Genomic DNA, 20,667 nt, shown 5'->3' with positions numbered 1-20,667 from the left:
ACTTGCAACCTTAATGAAGGGCGACATTAGCATATGAATCGTGATTTGCATCTAAATACCTTCAGTGTTTAGGGGATAAGAAAGTTAGAGAATATCCCAATCTCAAGTAATGAGATAGTTTGCTTCAAGTATGTCAGATACACAATCAATATTATTGCATTCATCATTTTTTTTGTATCCTTTAGGCCTCATGCACACGACTGTTGTGTGCATCCGTAGCCGTTTTCCGTTTTTTTTTTGCGGACCCATTGACTTTCAATGGGTCCGTGGAAAAAACGAAAAATGCACCGTTTTGCAGCCGTGACCGTGATCCGTGTATCGTGTCCGTCAAAAAAATAAGACCTGTCCTATTTTTTTCACGGATCACGGTTCGCAGACCCATTCAAGTCAATGGGTCCGTGAAAAAACGCGGATGCACCTTCCGTGTGTCATCCGCGTCCGTTTTTTCTGTGGATTGGTTGCCTGGAAACCTGTCTCCAAGTCATTTTGGCAATAAAAAAATAAAAAAAGGAGACAGGAAGTTGAAAGTAGACGATTGGCAAGCCTTGTTTGTGAGGAGATTTACCTCAGACAATAATTGTCAGCAGGCAGTTTGGGGCAAGTTAACTGTCCAATTGTCAGAATGCCAAAATGGAATGTGGACAAGCTGATCATATTAGTTCAAGAAAGGCCCGAGCTATGGGACACTCGCTCCTCCGCGTATCAGGACCGTGTGCGGAAGGAGATATCGTGGGAGAAAGTGGCCCGTCGCCTCAAGCCACGCGAGTGGGATAAAGAGGATAACAGAGGGCGTGCAGAACTAGGTACGTGCAAGCAATGTCGCTCTGAGGTTTGGTATTTGTGTTGTCCCTTAAGAAAAAGTAAATTACTTCAGTGACTTCCCAATCATGTCCCTTTGGAGGCCTGGCTTAATTGTGTATTGCAGGGATGCTCAACATGTGGCCCTCCAGCTGTTGTTAAACAACACCTCCCACTATGCCCTGCTGTACCTGAAGGCCTGCTGGGAGTTGTCATTTTGCAACAGCGGAAGGGATGCACGTTGAGCTTCCCTGCTCGGGTGGTATGTACATGTAGGGGCCCAGCTGTAGGCGAAGCAGGTGAAGCAGCTACATTGTGTCCATGAGCTTGAAATGCCCTATCCGGGAAGAGGAGGTAGTAGATTAAAATACTTTGTCATGGACCCCTCCACAGTGTCTGCACAGTTAGATATACAGGAACAGTATAGGTAATCTAAAAAAGGTAGAAACTGCGCCCTGAGAAAAGAGAGTGTTCATTACTAGCCATTGGACTTGAGGCGGCTTGTAAGGAAGGTGTTGCAAACAAATTACTGTGGTAGGGGGGCCATCTTTAACATTTGTGATTGTGGCCAGTCATTTCTCAGTACGCCACTGTGTATGTTTGTACTACTTTTCTAGTATTATTTTACACCCCCCTTCCTGTTTTAATGTATGTTCCCACCTTACCTTCTGGCCACCGTTGTAATGTATACTGTGGCTTTTTTGGGCAAGTTTGAACACATGTGCCATGTTGAACAGTATCTTTAATCTTCTCTCTATTGGCAGTTACATGAAATAGTCTTTAGAAAAGCTAATCTACCCATATTTTCACCATTCATGAAATTGTCTACCATTCTCTTTCACCCACAAGTGGTGTTCTGCAGTTTTTTTTTTTATTCATTCAAAAAATTCAACTAGCTTTTCTTTTCTTAATTTCAAAATTGAGGAATTCACATTTTAATCAACCTTGGATGTTTGTTTTGACAGTGAAAAATGTCAAGGTCCGCTGGAACAGCTGCAGGGACCAGTTCCGGAGGGAGCTCAATGAAAAGGGCCGCAGTGGAGAAGGGACATCCAAAAAAAGGCCCTACATTTATACCCAGCAACTTAGCTTCCTTCGTCCGGTGATGGAGTTGAGGCCGTAAGTATTTTTTTGGGGGGAAAAAAAGCATTTTTAATCAATTCATGTCCGAACACACCATGCAAACATATATGTGTTATACCTTTAGGCTAGGTCTACACGACGACATTTGGTGCGCATCAAAAAGTCGCGCAACAGATAGGACGCAACAGTTGTGGCGCGACATTTTGATGCACTAATCTTGTGCGACAACTTTTAACCCCTTAAGGACCAGGCTCATTTTCACCTTAAGGACCAGGCCATTTTTTGCAAATCTGACCAGTGTCACTTTAAGTGCTGATAACTTTAAAACGCTTTTACTTATACAGGCCATTCTGAGATTGTTTTTTCGTCACATATTGTACTTCATGACACTGGTAAAATAAAGTCAAAAAAATTATTTTTTTTGCATAATAAAATACCTAATTTACCAAAAATTTGGAAAAATTTGCAAATTTCAAAGTTTCAGTTTCTCTACTTCTGTAATACATAGTAATACCCCCAAAAATTGTGATGACTTAACATTCCCCATATGTCTACTTCATGTTTGAATTATTTTGGGAATGATATTTTATTTTTTGGGGATGTTACAAGGCTTAGAAGTTTAGAAGCAAATCTTGACATTTTTCTGAAATTTACAAAAACCCAATTTTTAGGGACCACTACAGCTCTGAAGTCACTTTGCGAGGCTTACATAATAGAAACCGCCCAAAAATGACCCCATTCTATAAACTACACCCCTCAAGGTATTCAAAACTGATTTTACAAACTCCGTTAACCCTTTAGGTGTTGCACAAGAGTTATTGGCAAATGGGGATGAAATTTGAGAATTTCATTTTTTTGCCTAATTTTCCATTTTAACCCATTTTTTCCACTAACAAAGCAAGGGTTAACAGCCAAACAAGACTGTATCTTTATTGCCCTGACTCTGCCGTTTACAGAAACACCCCATATGTGGCCGTAAACTATTGTACGGCCACACAGCGGGGCGTAGAGTGAAAGGTGCGCCGTATGGTTTTTGGAAGCCAGATTTTGCTGGACAGTTTTTTTGACACCATGTCCCATTTGAAGCCCCCTGATGCACCCCTAGAGTAGAAACTCCATAAAAGTGACCCCATCTAAGAAACTACACCCCTCAAGGTATTCAAAACTGATTTTACAAACTTCGTTAACCCTTTAGGTGTTGCACAAGAGTTATTGGCAAATGGCGATGAAATTTGAGAATTTCATTTTTTTGCCTAATTTTCCATTTTAACCCATTTTTTCCACTAACAAAGCAAGGGTTAACAGCCAAACAAGACTGTATCTTTATTGCCCTGACTCTGCCGTTTACAGAAACACCCCATATGTGGCCGTAAACTACTGTACGGCCACACAGCGGGGCGTAGAGTGAAAGGTGCGCCGTATGGTTTTTGGAAGCCAGATTTTGCTGGACAGTTTTTTTGACACCATGTCCCATTTGAAGCCCCCCTGATGCACCCCTAGAGTAGAAACTCCATAAAAGTGACCCCATCTAAGAAACTACACCCCTCAAGGTATTCAAAACTGATTTTACAAACTTTGTTAACCCTTTAGGTGTTGCACAAGATTTAATGGAAAATAGAGATACAATTTCAAAATTTCACTTTTTTGGCAGATTTTCCATTTTAATATTTTTTTTCCAGTTACAAAGCAAGGGTTAACAGCCAAACAAAACTCATTATTTATGGCCCTGATTCTGTAGTTTACAGTAACACCCCATATGTGGTCGTAAACCACTGTACGGGCACACGGCAGGGCGCAGAAGGAAAGGAATGCCATACGGTTTTTGGAAGGCAGATTTTGCTGGACTGGTTTTTTGACACCATGTCCCATTTGAAGCCCCCCTGATGCACCCCTAGAGTAGAAACTCCAAAAAAGTGACCCCATTTTAGAAAGTACGGAATAGGGTGGCAGTATTGTTGGTACTAGTTCAGGGTAGATATGATTTTTGGTTGCTCTATATTACACTTTTTGTGCGGCAAGGTAACAAGAAATAGCTTTTTTGGCACTTTTTTTTGTTATTTACAACATTCATCTGACAGGTTAGATCATGTGGTAATTCTATAGAGCAGGTTGTCACGGACGCAGCGATACCTAATATGTATACAATTTTTTTTTTATGTATGTAAGTTTTATACAATAACTTCATTTTTAAAACCAAAAAATTGTTTAGTGTCTCCATAGTCTGAGAGCCATAGTTTTTTCAGTTTTTGGGCGATTATCTTGAGTAGGGTCTAATTTTTTGCGGGATGAGATGACAGTTTGATTGGCACTATTTTGGGGTGCATATGACTTTTTGATCGCTTGCTATTACACTTTTTGTGACGTAAGATGGCAAAAAATAGCTTTTTTTACACCGTTTTTTTTTTTTTTACGGTGGTCACCTGAGGGGTTAGGTCATGTGATATTTATATAGAGCCGGTCGATACGGACGCGGCAATACCTAATATGTATACTTTATTTTTATTTATGTAGGTTTTACACAATGATTTTATTTTTGAAACAAAAAAAATGATGTTTTAGTGTTTCCATAGTCTAAGAGCCATAGTTTTTTCAGTTTTTGGGCGATTATCTTGAGTAGGGTCTCATTTTTTGCGGGATGAGATGACGGTTTGATTGGTACTATTTTGGCGTACATGCGACTTTTTTGATCACTTTTATTACCTTTTTGGGGAAGTAAGGTGGGCAAAATTTCAATTTTCTCATAGTTTTTATTTTTATGGCGTTCACTGTGCGGGGAAAGTAACATGGCCGTTTTATAGATCAGGTCGTTACGGACGCGGCGATACCTAATATGTGTAGTTTATTTTATTTTTTTAATTTTTATTCAGTGATAAAGTTTTTTTTTTTTTTCACTTATTCTTTTTATTTTTTGACCCAGACCCACTTGGTTCTTGAAGATCCAGTGGGTCTGATGTCTGTAAAATACAGTACAGAACCCCTATAGGTTTCTGTACTGTATTTTACTTACACTGAACAGATCTATGCTTTCAGCACAGATCTGTTCAGCACCATGGACAGCAGGACGCCTGAGCAGGCGTCCTGTTGCCATGGGAACCTTCCCCGTCTGCTCAGTTATGGTCAGAACTTCGCAGACGGGGAAGGGTGAGGACGGGGCTTCGGGGGGCTCTCTGGGGGCTCTCTCCCTCTCCATCGGGGGGCTGCAAAGGCACAGCAGCCCCCCGATCGGAGAGGGAGGGAGCTCCCTCTTACTGTTAACCTTTTCCATACAGCGGTCCGTACGGACCGCTGTATGGAAAGGGTTAAACGGCTGACATCGCATCAACGATGTCAGCCGTTTATACCAGGGTGCCAGCAATGTGCTGGCACCCTGGTATACCCACTGTACACCAACGATTACGCAATAGGAGGCGGGCGGGGGATCGCGATCCCGCCTGCCGCACCGCCCGCCTCCCGCAACGCCCCCACCGCCTGCGACACCCCCCCTGCACCACCCGCCGCCATCAAATCATGCAGGGGTGCAGGGGGGGGTGTACTATATTGATTTTAGGCACTCTAAAGTTTCTGATCCCCGCGGTCAGGGACCGCGGGGATCAGAAACTGCAAAAAGCGCAGCAAACCGCAGGTCTGAATTGACCTGCGGTTTTCTGCGATCGTCGATGCGGGGGGGTCAAATGACCCCCCCCCTGCATTGTTACAGGATGCCGGCTGAATGATTTCAGCCGGCATCCCGTTCCGATTAACCCCCGCGGCGCCAGCATCGCTATTTAAAGCCATGACGTACCGGTACGTCATGTGTCCTTAAGGACTCGGGAAACATGCCGTACCGGTACGTCATGTGTCCTTAAGGGGTTAAAAAGGCAGTCTATGGTGTCGCACTGTAACATGCGACATTTGACGACTGCGGCGTGTCAGTCGCTGAAAAATCCATCTACAATGGATTTTCTGCGACTGTGGCGTCGCAGTCGCGCATGTTGCAGTGCGACACCCTTGACTGCCATTCTAAAAATTGATGCGCAACATTGGTGCAACAAAATGGCCTTACTCCAAGTGTGTGATGCAATTTTGGAAGTTGCAGGTATTATTCACACATTTGGGTGTTGCCTTGCGACAGGATGGCCTGAGCCACCAATGTATCCACTAAATTTGAGAGAAATCTCCCTTTTTGTTGTTGATTTGTAAAATGATGCATACACATTGTTGGTTTTTAGTGTAACTGACTTTTTCCAAGTTATTTACTTAGCTCGTCAACTGTGGCCATTTTGATAGGATATGCGGCTATTGTCTTTCAGCAAATCGTCTGTCCGCTGGGAGTTGCATATAATTCTCCAGCATACCCCTGATTGTGAAGGTGGACACATTGCTCTTGCGCCACATTCCGATATTTTTTCAAATAGGAATGCCTAAATTTGCTGTGTGCATGTTCCTTGACTAGCATCTGACCAGTATAATATGAAAATCTGTATAATTTATATCATGATTACTAACGGATTGTCAGTACACCCTTGGAAATCAAATCAGGGGTTCTCTTACACCATTGTTCTTGGTTTTCCCGAAAAATAAGTCCGTCATGACCCTTGAGCTGGACGAGTAAATGTCGTCAGGCACATCCGTACTGGTACACTCTGGCAACGTTTAAACTGCAACTCCCAGCATGTGGGGAGTGTTTTCAGCTATTAGGACATTAGGACATACTTGTAGTGAAATTTTAAACCAATTATGGTGGCACATTGCTTCAGTACGGACGGCCGAGAAGGCCAGAATATCTTCTGTTGGCTAACGCCAAACCTGCAAGATTACAATCTGGCTCCCAAACAACACCCCTTTGTTTTGTGGTTTAAACGTACGCTACTGAAACACTGTACATATCAGATTTTCAAAAATGAGAAAAGTATGCAAAGTGTCATTTGCTTGAAAATGTCAAATTGAGGGTTTATTAGACCATTTGTGATATATGTTGCATGCACATACATATATTAGCCATATTCACTGACCAAAAATAGTTTTGGGTGTGGGATGTTGGATTGGCAATTTTAAAAATCCATAATTTTTAACATTTGTGTGATTTCTATCTACAGAACTGTGGACAATCTGGAGGAGAGTGAAGATTCCGATGTGGGCGGAGAAGAAACCCCTGCGTTTTTTTCGCCGGAATCCAGTCCCCAACATTCACCAGCGGTGGAAACCACAGAACAACCCATGGCAACCAGTGGTGGGGAACCAGAAAGGCCACAACCTAGACAACAGCCCAGGAGGAGGAGGAATGCCCGTCAGTCTTCCTCTGAGCTAGCAACTCGGGAAATGATAGATGCCCGAGTAATCCAGTTCCTAGCTCAGAGGAGGACTAATGGGCATGAAGAAATCATGCTTAGGGGGCTTGCGCCAATGCTAAAGCTGGTTCCACAAGCTAGCCAGCAACAATGTGTTGCCTCCCTTGCGTTGGTCCTAAAAATGTTCTCCCTGCCATACCAGAGAGACATTTTATTTGATATCAACCATTTACTGCAAAAATATATGGTGGCTTCCAATCAGCAACCTCCATCATTTCAGCAGGCACAACATACTTGCCATGGTCATCATTCTGTGGGTCCGACTTTCCAGGGCTCCCAAGAACAGAACCCTCCCCTTGCCCAGTCCTTAAATGTGGGCATGTTTGCAGCTGCTACCCCTCAACCAGCCCAGGTACGGCCGACGTCATCGTACGCCCCTGGCTCTTTTACTAGAGACTTATTTGAGTTGTAATTTATTTTTTATTTGGTTTGTGTGCAGCATTGGTTTGCATTAGAAAGTCAAAAAATTACTACGTTCAAAACACAAAAAAAGTTTTGTTTTTCAGTAAAATTTTTTACAAACAATCCATTGACTTATGTTTATTCAATTATACAACACAGTGGAACACTTCAACCAGTTTTAGTCACAACAGATATTCCCCAAAAAAGCCCCAAACACACTTCATCTTGCAACAGAATAGTTTGTATTAAAAATTGATAAAGAAGTATTAGAAGGTTTGGGGTTTCTAATTTTAAAATCAAAATACATGATGTTAGTCGTAGCCCAAATTAAGAAAAATTAATAAAAAGATTATGTATTTTAAAAATAGAAATCTCCAAACCTCAGCCCGCAACAAGGGTCCTCAGTGTCTTGCGAGTCCCTACACTCAACTATACCACAGTAAATATTTGCAAACTATCTACAAAATAAAAAAACACTAATGAGGCCAGAAGATTTCCAAAACTGCCACGAATAGCGTCCCTCTGCCATGGCAAGGACCCCTCGGGGCTTGAAAAGTAGTCTGCATAGAGTTCCCGAACTGCAAGTCAAGCAGTCCCAGGTCGCCTATGCAGGGTCCGATCCAAACCCAATTCTGATGACGTCGGAAGCTCATCCATGTCACCAGAAGAGGAAGCCTCATGAATCCTGGTGAAGTTGTGTAGAACAACACAAGCTTGAATCACCAGGGTAGCATTATCCGGATTCATCTGTATGGATGACAAAAACACCCTCCACTTGCTGGAGAGTATCCCGAAAGCGCACTCAACATACCGACGGGCACGAGTCAACCGGTAGTTGAAAATACGCCTCCTGACATCCAAACCACGCTTTGGAAAGGGCCGCATAACATGGGGAGTTAATGCAAACCCTTCATCCGCCACGATGACAAAAGGAGCCGGCGGACCAGCAGATCCGGGCAGTCTTCTGGCCTCGGGCAGGGCAAGCTGGTTGGCACGAAGCCGCTCCCCCATTCTAGAAGCACTAAAGATGCGAGCATCAGCAGTGCTTCCATAGGCCCCAATATCAACCATTATAAACCGGTAGTTACTGTCAGCAACAGCCATCAGTACTACCGAAAAAAACTGTTTATAATTGAAGAATCGGGACCCTGAGTGAGGCGGCTTCTTCACACAAATGTGCTTGCCATCCATTGCCCCGATGCAGTTTGGAAACTGCGCAGAAATTTGGAAGCCCTCAGCAATCCGAAACCAATCGTCCGCCTTGGGCTGCGGCATTACCGTCTCTCGGAGTTGCAGCCAGATGACTTGACAAGTGTGACGGACTATCCGAGAAATCGTCGAGGTTCCGAGTAGAAACTCAAAATGCAGGGATGCAAATGAGTTACCAGTGGCAAGGAATCTGTTGGCAAATGGAAAAAAAAGTTAAAAATCGACACAAAAACAAAGTGCACAGCAGATGCAGGAATCACGTTTAATGTTTTAGACCAAATTTTTTTTTTTTTAAAAAAGGTCAATGGTGTCAAACCTATGGCACGGATGGCAGAGGCAGCACTCTAGGGCCTGTCTGTGGCCCCACGCTCACCCTTAAATCTCAAAGGAAAATTCCAATAAAATAACTTAGAATTTTCATACCATTCATCAGCAGAGGCCACACTAAGAACGGGACATACAGCACTGAATGTAGACAGTCTATTATAGTTAGGTTGAATAATACATGGAAGCAAAACGAATTCGGAATCTCGAATTTGGGGTAAGTTGTAGGTTAAATTTGGGGATCACACAGTGTTAAGTAAACGGCTCCAACACACTACCTAATGGCCTATGTTGAATAAGCCAAACCCCTAAAAACCCCCAAAAAAGGGCTAAGAGCAAAACACTAACAGCTATTGTGGTGAGGCCAGTATTAACACAAGTGCACAACTGTGTTTCGAGCCTTGGAACGCGGTTCCTCGTCCAACAAAGGAGTGTGCCGTCCCCAACGCCGAGAAACCAGCCAATGCAGCACGACCTCTTCCTCTGAATCCGACATGGTGATACAGCAAAGAGAAGCAGCCAAAATAACCTCTGTACTCTGGAAAGACTACAGAAAATGGCCACAAAACCAAACTCAGGTGCCCTTGATTTATACCAGTTTCTAGGGTGGAGTTAGTAAAAATTCATTTTTTTCACCAGACCATGATTTTTGACGGTCCGCAAAAAAAAAACGGACACGGAGACACACGGAAGCACAACGGAAGAAAAAACGGACACGGATCACGGAACAACGGAGGCCTGTTTTGCGGACCGAGAAAAAAAACTGTCGTGTGCATGAGGCCTTAAGTGTATATTGTTTTGTATCTTGATGCAGTTTTTCATATTTATTTTTATTTATTTTTCTCTGAAGTAGTGGATACAGTGTATTTATTAGCTATGTTCCTATAGTGGCTGAATGTTAATACAGTATTTATATTATATATAAATTTACATATAGTATAATTAGTGTAATATTGTATAATTATATATTCCATGATCCATATGAGGTATTGTGATTTAGATATAGTGTATTGTACAGTATAATGGACATATATAGATAACCTCTGTATTAATAATTACACAATATTACACTAATTATACTATATGTAAATTTACATATAATAATATAGCAGCTAAAATAATGACCAGCAATAAAAAATAGCAATACACTTAAAATAGTGATAGATCCAGGAACAAATAAATTAATATCCCATAAATATCATAGTTTATGTAGCAGCACCTGTGTTAGATAGTGTTCCAATTCACAGAGGGGAATAAGACAAGTTCAGTTCACTTCCATATTCTAATATAATTGTAGCAGCATAGAATAGGAGAATATATATATATATATATATATATATATATATATTCATGTATCCAAGTTCACAGCAATTTGTTGCAGTATAGACAAGGTGGCAGTAGTTGGTAAGTAACTACAATGTCAGCGCTTTGATCTTTTAATGGAATTTGCCATATAACAGAGACAGCAGGAAGTTAGTGAAGGACCTATTTATGGGATATTAATTTATTTGTTTGTGTATGCTCCTGGATCTATCACTATTTTATATGTATTGCTATTTTTTATTCATTGCTCTCCCGGGCACAGGATTCCTGCTGGAGACCCTTTCACTGCTGGAGACACTGTATAGCGCACGGGAACTAACTAACTGACTGTAGTTCCATGCGCCATCAGGTGTTCACAAACCAACATTGCACCCTGAATTTTCTCAATGGCTATTTACGCGATTCGGGTTTGCTAATTGAATTGGAAATTGCTTTGCGCTGCCGCGATTCTGAAGGGAGCGCTAGCGATGCTATATCTGTATTAATTTGAAATGGTCCAATATATTTCTGTCCCACTTTTGGAGAAGGTACTTTCAACTTTAGATTATTTGTGGAACACCATACTTTGTCTCCTATATGAAAAACAGGAGTTGATTTTCTATATTTATCTGCGGCTTGTTTGAATCATCTTTGAGCATCGTGCAAATTTACAACAATTTTTTCCTGAACTTTCTGTAATGTTGTCAAGTGTTCGGTTACTGCGGGAAGAGTAGTTGTGATTGGTAAATCTGGAATGAAAACTGGATAAAGGCCTATATTAGCATAAAAAGGACTATGAGAAGTTGAGCTATGATCAGAGTTATTGTATGCAAACTCAGTCGTGGGGAGATGGTCTATCCAATCATCTTGCAGATAAGTTATGAAGGATCGAAGGTATTGTTCAAGAGTTTGATCAGTTCTTTCAGTTTGTCCATTAGATTGAGAATGAAAGGCAGATGACAAATTTACTCCTATCCCCATGGCAGAGCAAAAGCTTTTCCAGAATTTAGAAGTGAATTGTACACCTCGATCCAATACCATGTTGTCAGGGATCCCATGTAATCGAAATACTTCCTGAACCATAAGTTCAGCAGTTTGTTTTTGCAGTGGGTATACCATTAGTGGGAATAAAATGGGCCATCTTTGTAAAACGGTCTACGACAACCAGGATGGTGTTCATTCCCTTAGAAGGAGGTAGATCGACCACAAAATCCATTGAGGTTGAGCCCCAAGGGCGAGAAGGAACAGGAAGTGGCTGTGACAAACCTAAAGGAGAAAAGCGTGGGGTCTTATTGTGAGCACAAATCAAGCATGAGGAAACATATCTTTTGACATCCTTCTTATAACCTGGCCACCAAAAAGAATGGGATAGAAGTTCTTGGATCTTTTTAATGACCAAATGTCCAGCCAGCTTAGAATCATGGATTAGTTTTAGAACATCAAGTCGAACTGTTTCTGGTACATATAATTGATGATCCAGTTGCATCCAGTAACCATCTTTGAAGCAGAGATTGGCATTCCTTGTAGGATGACTAAGGATGGAATCATTCTCATATCTATTCTTAATTAAACTCAAGAGCCCCCTAGAATGAGTTGCCTCTATGAAGTTCTTTTCAGATAAAATTTTGGTTTGACCTTTGTCTTTCTGTGTAGGCACTGAAAACATCCTAGATAAAGCATCTGCTTTACCGTTTTTTTGATCCAGGTCGGTAGGAAATGATAAAATTAAACCAAGAAAAGAATAAACTCCATCTTGCTTGTCTGGAAGATAGTCTTTTGGCACTACAGATGAATTTGAGATTGTTATGACCAGTCAAGCACAGTTATAGGATTGGTAGCTCCCTCCAAGAGATGCCTCCACTCAGAAAATGCACTTTTAATTGCTAGCAGTTCTTTATTCCGAATATCATAGTTCCTTTCAGATGAGGACATTTGGCGAGAAAAATAGGCACAAAAATGTAAAAAAAATAGGCACAGAATCAGATGCATCAACCTCAACAGTAAATGGTAGCTCTGGGATTTGGGTGAATTAATATTGGTGCAGATGTGAAGAGAGTTTCCAATTTAGTAAAAGCATCCTGAGCCTCTGATGTCCAAGCAATATGTACTGCCTTCTTAGTTAGTTGTGCAATGATCTTGGAAACATTTCAGATGAATTTTCTGTAGAAGTTGGCAAAACCAATAAATCTCTGTACATCTTTTTCATTTCTTGCAATTGGCCCCTCCACTACAGCCTTGATCTTTCTAGGATCCATCCTCAGACCTTCCAGGGAAATAATGTATCCAAGAAATTGAATGGTTGTCTGCTCAAATTCACATTTCTCGAGTTTGATGTATAAACAGTGTTCTCAAAGCCTTTGCAGACGTGTTTGTGATGTTGTTCCAAGTTTTCTGAAAAGGTTAAGATATTATCCAAGTACACAATTACAAATTGATAGAGCATATCCCTGAAAACATCATTGATAAAGTGTTGGAAAGTGTCTGGGGTGTTAAAGTCCAAAAAGGCATGACAAGATACTCAAAATGTCCATACCGTGTTCTAAAGGCAGTCTTCCATTCATCTCCTGGCCAAATTCGGACAAGGTTATATGCTCCTCTGAGATTTAGTAAATATTTAGCAGTACGAAGCCTTTCAAGTAGTTCTGGAATTAAAGGAAGAGGATACTGTTTTTTTACAGTGACATTATTAAGTCTTCTATAGTCAATGCAGGGACGCAAGGTGGAATCTTTCTTTTCAACAAAGAAAAAAGGTGCTCCAGCTGGAGAAGTAGATGGCCGGATGACATCCTGAAATTATCACAGACATCCTGAAATTCTCTGTATTGTGGAGGTAATGATTCTTTAGGAGACAGTTCAGAGATTAATATGCCCTCAGGAAATGAAGAGGTGGGTTTATGCAGGCAATTTAGCTGGCAAATTCAGATGGAAACTATATACAATGTGTTTCCCAGTCAACAGATGGGTTATGAGTAGTTAGCCAATTACTGGAAACTTTGGAGAAGCAATCAGTGAAAAATGAATGATTTTGCAGTGGTCAGGTTTAATGAGGTCTTTAAGATTCACAGTCTAATGAGTAACCGGCCCAGATGAAAGTGGTGACCCATCAACAGTTTCCATGTCTATAGGTGCTGTCTTAGTTAACAGTGTAATATTATTTTCATGAGCAAAGGTTATGTCCATGAAGTTACCACCAGCCCCAGAGTCTAGCAAATCTCATGTGTTTCAGTGCAGATGTGGATTGCCACAATAAAATGAGACTCAGGAGCGGTTATCTTTTCATCACCCAGAGCTAAAGGAGAAATAGCATTTTTTTTTTGTTTGTGCAAAAGACATGGGGCCAGATTTATCATTAGCTCAGGTCAGAATAATGGAGTGAAAAAGTCCCCAAAAAAGTCCCAAACGCTAAAACTGCGCACAAATTTGCGACTTTTTTCTGCTCTGCTCTGCACTATGCTCGACAGTGTTCTGAAAGTGGGTGTGTTTTCTATTAGATTTACTATTGGGACTATTTAAAAAGTCGCAAAAAAGTTGCAATTTCACTCCAGTGAGGACCAGGCTTATCTTATGAGACTTTTGAATAGAACATGTGACTTTTTCATAAAAACATGCAACTTTTTCGTAAAGATGTGCGACTTTTGTAAAGCTGCTACCGTCAAACCACATTTATTACAGTCTTAAAGGGCCGATCATAAATCTGACTTGGCTAAAACTGACTTTAGCCATATGTTAAAGTGGAGTGAGCTGTCAGAGTCATGATAAATCTGGCCCATGATGTTTCTGATTTAATCTGTTCTTTTACTTCCGTGACAGCAATTTTTCTTTGAACCTTGTTTGGGTATTTTATAGCATAATGCCCTTACTCCCCACAGTAAGATTTTCTGCAAACAGTCTCTCTTTTTCTGCTCTAGTTAGAGATTTCCATAAAGCATCAATCTGCATTGGTTCACATATGGACTCAGTGTTTTGCTGAAGTGATTAACTGAAAGAATAGGTAGGTCTATTTCCCAATGCCCAGAGTTTTTCCCTTCTCCTTTCAGAAAGTCTCTGATCAACTCGGATAAACAATTGAATAAAGTCCTGCAAATTATCAGGGGCTTCCACTCTAGCAAGCTTATCTTTTACTTGTTCTGAAAGTCCTCGCCGAAACTGGCTTTTCTGGGCTGCTAGATTCTAAGTAGTATCAGCTACCCAGCGGCAGAATTCTGCAGTGTATTCAGCAACTGAACGTTTCCCTTGTCGTAGATTGTGCAATTTGCCTTCAGCTGTGGAACAACCGTTAGGGTCATCAAGCTATTCAATTTGTTCAAAAGATCACTATTTGTTTCCACATATGGTGAAGCCTATGCAAGAGCTTCGTCAGTTAAAAGATTGATGATGAACAATACGTTTTTCTTGTCACTGGTAGAAGAAGCTGGCTGCATTTGAAAATATATGCGGCATTGATTAAGGAACCCCCGATAAGGATGTCGATCTCCATTAAGCTTTGATGGTAATGGCATGCGTGTATCCCCGACTCAGCCTTGCACATCCAAAAGTTGTCTTTGCAATTCAATTATTTCTCTTTGTTGATTTTGTACTAACATAGAACCAAACAAGAAAAAGGCCTCACTTATAATACCATAGTTAAGGGCAAACAAGAACAACAACTATAAGAACCTAAAGTGTTGTCCAACAAACAACAAATAGATGCCCAATGTATTAAAAATATATATTTTTTATTTCATAATAATAAATAATACATGATTCTTGGAATATTAGGGATAACAAAAAAAAGAGGTTTGAAGAGTCAGCAGAAAACCCCCGGATGCCGCAGTCCCCCTGCCGGTGTCTCTGTAACCCACCAAAAGATGTAGCACATGTCAGGTGTGTATAGAATATGCTATATGGTGATTCACAGAAAAAAAGAGGGTTATATCATACACAAACCCCTGAAAAATAATTCTAACTGTGATCATCACCTATGTGCATATCCACAAGATGAGACTCAAGCGCTGGGTCTAAATATACAAATAAGAGTATAGGCAAAATATAATGCCCCTATGGGATACAAAACAAGTAGGTAAATGAGACCCCATACACCAGACCCTCATGAGAGCTGTAAGCAAAAACTCATCCGTGGATATCTTGATGGAAAGTCACAACATACCATGAGACATGATGGAGGGCAGAGACAGCAGGCACGAGACAGGCAAAGGACCCCGACGCGCGTTTCGCCTCAGCTTCGTCAGGAGGTTTTGTACTAAGCCTTGTAGCTGTGAAATTTTTTCTTGATCGGTGGTACCAAATTAGTGCAGTTCAGAAACTTGTTTACTCGAGGTTGTCATAGCGGACTCCATATTGTAGCTAGAACAACACTAAAGAAAGAAATACCATAACTCAGCCGCACCTCCAAAAATAAAGCATAATTTATTGAGACATATAGATTTAAAACAAGGATTCATAAAGCAAGCCCCACTGATGGAGAAAAATTGAAATGCTCCAATACATCAAAGCAGTCACCATGCAATCACAATACCACAGCAGGATAACAGTACAATATCTGCAGCACCTGAAAATACTTATCGTGAAACACAGTGGTAGCACATGAGATGACAGAGGCCGATCAGTGAGGAGAGCAAAAAGATCCTAACGCGTATCGATAGTGCAAAGACTAGCTTCCTCAGAGGTCCATATGAATCCAAATGACTGTTTCAACATTTATAGTCAACATGAGTATATCATAATTAAGTAAACCTGTGGTAAAACTAATCAGGAAAGGTCTCCCATAGGGGGGCCAGCGAGAGGGCAACAGAGTATATGGGTTACCTGGATCATCCCCGGTGCATGGTCACGCACAGATGCCGGAACAAGCCGGCGTGTTGTGAAAGCAAATGCGCATGCGCAAGATGGCGCCCAAACCAGAAGTCAACGCCGCGATGCGTTCCAAAGACCGGAAACGCAACCCGGCATCGACGTCACACTTGGCTGCCAGCCTACGCCGTGACATCCAATGGAACGCAAACAGACACAGAGCGCAAACAAGCGCAATGGGGTACAAAGGGCAAAATACAAATGTAATTAAAATGCATAAGAAAATCGAGTCCCATGGTGTCTATCAGAATGAATAACATAAAATGCTGACATGATATAAATATACAAAATCAATTACATGATTATACATACAGTATAATTGCAATAAAAAACAGTGTACATAAAGGCTGTGGACAAAACTAGAACCACAATTAATAATACATATATCATACAATAAATACTACACAATACCTCCATGATTATATAAGTACAATATAAACAGGCCATTGGAGCCAAGATAGATCCACCAAAGAACACAATAATTCAAAAAAGATCACAAGCATCCTAATATAATGCAATAAATAAATAAATAAGAATGAACAAATTCATAGACACATAATACCCTAAACAACAGTGTTCATCATTGGCCCAATTTAACTCCATATTGTGGCCAGATTATTCTGTAAGAGTGATGTCACAATTGCTCACCTTGAAATGAGGAATCGTCTAAGCCTGGAAGGTAGGTAAGGAGTCCAATGGCTGAGACAATCTGGATCCCTGGAGTAGCGGAGGCAAGCAGTGTCGAATAACAATCCAGGTTGGTAACAGGCAAACACAGCAGTTAGGATAAGGCAGAAGCGTGGTCAGGTAACAATCCAAATTCGGTACACGAGTAAACATAGCAGTTTAGGATAAGGCAGAAGCGTGGTCAGGTAACAATCCAAATTCGGTACACGAGTAAACACAGCAGATTAGGATAAGGCACAGAAGCTAGATAGAGGCATGAAGCACAATAATCTGGGAAGGAGGAAGTGACAAGGTCTGGTTTATATAGCAAGTTCGAAGGTGTGACTGATTAGCCTAAACGAGCAGAGATGGTCCAAGAGTAGGAAACTATTCACTAGGTTCAGGAGCAGAGCTGTCCTGAGTAGCCAGTGGTAGCTCAGTGAGCAATGCTACCACCTGGGATACAGGAGTTTCCTGGTTCGATTCCTGACCGTGAGATCATCTGAAAAGCACTGGGAGGCAATCTGAAAATGTGACATCATCTAATATTAGAAGGAGTATGGCACAACCACAAACCTACCAAGACATGGCTGTCCACCTAAAATGACAGCCCAGGCAAGGAGAGCACTAATTAGTGAAGCAACCAAGAGGCCCATGGAGACTGTGGAGAAGCTACAGAGATAAACAGCTCAGGTGGGAGAATCTGTCCACAAGACAACTATTAGCCGTGTACTCCACAATCCTGGCCTTTGTGGAAGAGTGGTAAGAAGAAAGCCATAAGAAGTCAGTTTGCCAGAAGCCATGTAGGGACACAGTCAACATGTGAAAGAAATTGCTCTAATAGTTGAACTTTTTGCCATAAATGCAAAACGCTATGTGTGGCGGAAAACTAACACTGTACATCACCCACCGAGAAGCATTGTAGTGGCCGCATCATTCTGTGGGGATGCTTTTCTTCAGCTTGGACAGGGAAGCTGGTCAAAGTTAATGTGAAGATGTATGGAGCTAAATACTGGGCAGTCCTGTAGGAAAACCTGGTAGAGACTGCAAAAGACCTTCCATCAGGACATTGACCCTAAACATACAGCATAGCTAAAATAGAATAGTTTAGATCAAAGCATATTCATGTGTTAGAATGGCCCAGTCAAAGTCCATTCTTCACGTGTACCTCAGCCGTATATCATTTAAAGCATATTTCGGCAGATGAGAGGAATACTTATCACGCTTCTGAAGAACCTTCAGTACTTTCATTGCTTTATTCTTCAAAATAAAAATTGTTACGTGGTTCGCAGGCCCATGTGTTCAGAGAATGCCAAGTTGTAGCACATACATTCAAGTGTGACGTTTCGGGGGTCACGCCTCCTTACTCATGCGTGAAGATCAGGTGTAACCAACGACCTTAAGTATTCCAAGGTATGGGCATAGTCCGTTTCAAGTTTCTATCCTTATTTAACCACCTCCCGACCGCTGTACGCACCGATGCGTCCGGGAGGTGGTTGATTAGTTCCTCCTGGACGCATCAGCGCGTCTTCTCGCGAGACGCGAGATTACGTCACAGCCGGCCCGCGCATGCGCATCGCGGGCCGGCATTTCACTGCAGAGTATTTCGTCAGCAGCCTGCCGGCCACGATCATTGGCTGGCAGGCTGCTGATTTTCAAAAAAAACAATCAGCAGCCATTTAACCCCACATATTAGTAAATATGATGGGGTTATATGGCTGCTGTGCTCCTCTGCTCCTTCTTTTGGTCGGTTGGTTCCAGCAGAGGAGCAGAGGAGCACATCATTACTGTGAGTACCCACTACACCACACTTAGCCCCCAGATCACCCCAATTAACCCTTTGATCACCCCTTTTATCCCCCCTGTCAATCACTAGTGAAAGGAAAAAAGTGATCAGTGCAAACTGTCACTTTTTTTTTTCACTGGTATTGACCGTTAGGTTTCAGTATAGTTTAGGCCCCTTGGTTAGGTAGTTTAGGGATCGGTTAGCGCCCAGCCCACCGCACCGCAGTCCGTTATTCGCTGATTAGCGTATCGCTAATCAGCATTTGTACTTTTATTGTATCTGGAAGTGATCAAAACTGATCACGGTCAGATCTATAATTGTACTAGTGTCACTATAGTTCGCCCTCCACCCAAAACGCAGTGTTTGCCCGATCAGGCCTGATCGGTCGCCCACACGTGCGTACACCCACGCCCGCCCCACCGCAGTGACAAAAACTACCCCACAAGTGACCCCATTTTGGAAAGAAGACACCCCAAGGTATTCTGTGAGGGGCATGGTGAGTTCCTAGAATTTTGAATTTTTTGTCGCAAGTTAGTGGAATATGAGACTTTGTAAGAAAAAAAAAAAAAAAAAAAACATCATCATTTTCCGCTAACTTGTGACAAAAAAAAAAAAATTCTAGGAACTCGCAGTGCCCCTCACGGAATACCTTAGGGTGTCTTCTTTCCAAAATGGGGTCACTTGTGGCGTAGTTATACTGCCCTGGCAATTTAGGGGCCCAAATGTGTGAGAAGAACTTTGCAATCAAAATGTGTAAAAAATGGCCTGCAAAATCCGAAAGGTGCACTTTGGAATATGTGCCCCTTTGCCCACCTTGGCAGCAAAAAAGTGTGACACATCTGGTATCGCCGTACTCAGGAGAAGTTGGGGAATGTGTTTTGGGGTGTCATTTTACATATACCCATGCTGGGTGAGAAAAATATCTTGGTCAAATGCCAACTTTGTATAAAAAAATGGGAAAAGTTGTCGTTTGCCAAGATATTTCTCTCACCCAGCATGGGTATATGTAAAATGACACCCCAAAACACATTCCCCAACTTCTCCTGAGTACGGCGATACCAGATGTGTGACACTTTTTTGATGCCAAGGTGGGCAAAGGGGCGCATATTCCAAAGTGCACCTTTCGGATTTCACCGGTCATTTTTTACAGATTTTGATTGCAAAGTACTTCTCACACATATGGGCCCCTAAATTTCCAGGGCAGTATAACTACGCCACAAGTGACCCCATTTTGGAAAGAAGACACCCCAAGGTATTCCGTGAGGGGCATGGCGAGTTCCTAGAATTTTTTATTTTTTGTCGCAAGTTAGTGGAATATGAGACTTTGTAAGGAAAAAAGAGAAAAAAAAAATCATCATTTTCCGCTAACTTGTGACAAAAAATAAAAAATTCTAGGAACTCGCAGTGCCCCTCACGGAATACCTTGGGATGTCTTCTTTCCAAAATGGGGTCACTTGTGGCGTAGTTATACTGCCCTGGCAATTTAGGGGCCCATATGTGTGAGAAGTACTTTGCAATCAAAATCTGTAAAAAATGACCGGTGAAATCCGAAAGGTGCACTTTGGAATATGCGCCCCTTTGCCCACCTTGGCATCAAAAAAGTGTCACACATGTGGTATCGCCGTACTCAGGAGAAGTTGGGGAATGTGTTTTGGGGTATCATTTTACATATACCCATGCTGGGTGAGAAAAATATCTTGGTCAAATGCCAACTTTGTATAAAAAAATTGGAAAAGTTGTCGTTTGCCAAGATATTTCTCTCACCCAGCATGGGTATATGTAAAATGACACCCCAAAACACATTCCCCAACTTCTCCTGAGTACGGCGATACCACATGTGTGACACTTTTTTGCTGCCAAGGTGGGCAAAGGGGCGCATATTCCAAAGTGCACCTTTCGGATTTCACCGGTCATTTCTTA

At 41.7% G+C, this 20,667-nt stretch overlaps 1 protein-coding gene across 1 annotated transcript; it reads left to right on the top strand.

Annotated features, from left to right (window-relative positions):
• Nucleotides 1–622: 622 nt before the first annotated feature.
• On the top strand, nt 623–7,620 carry LOC122931660. The gene is made up of 3 exons (XM_044285734.1): nt 623–803; nt 1,764–1,917; nt 6,957–7,620. The coding sequence occupies exons 1-3, from the start codon at nt 623–625 to the stop codon at nt 7,618–7,620; spliced, it is 999 nt and encodes a 332-aa protein (XP_044141669.1).
• Nucleotides 7,621–20,667: the final 13,047 nt, after the last annotated feature.

Source organism: Bufo gargarizans, chromosome 3 (assembly GCF_014858855.1).
Source record: "Bufo gargarizans isolate SCDJY-AF-19 chromosome 3, ASM1485885v1, whole genome shotgun sequence".
NCBI classification, from domain to species: domain Eukaryota; kingdom Metazoa; phylum Chordata; class Amphibia; order Anura; family Bufonidae; genus Bufo; species Bufo gargarizans.
The sequence above is the reverse complement of the archived record's forward strand: the minus strand, read 5'-3'. Positions and strand labels throughout refer to the sequence as shown.

Coding starts and splice junctions, on each gene's coding strand:
- LOC122931660 (XM_044285734.1), top strand. CDS start 623: ATGCCAAAATGGAATGTGGACAAGCTGATCATATTAGTTCAAGAAAGG. Junction 804..1,763: donor CAGAGGGCGTGCAGAACTAG/GTACGTGCAAGC, acceptor TTGTTTTGACAG/TGAAAAATGTCAAGGTCCGC. Junction 1,918..6,956: donor CCGGTGATGGAGTTGAGGCC/GTAAGTATTTTT, acceptor TTCTATCTACAG/AACTGTGGACAATCTGGAGG.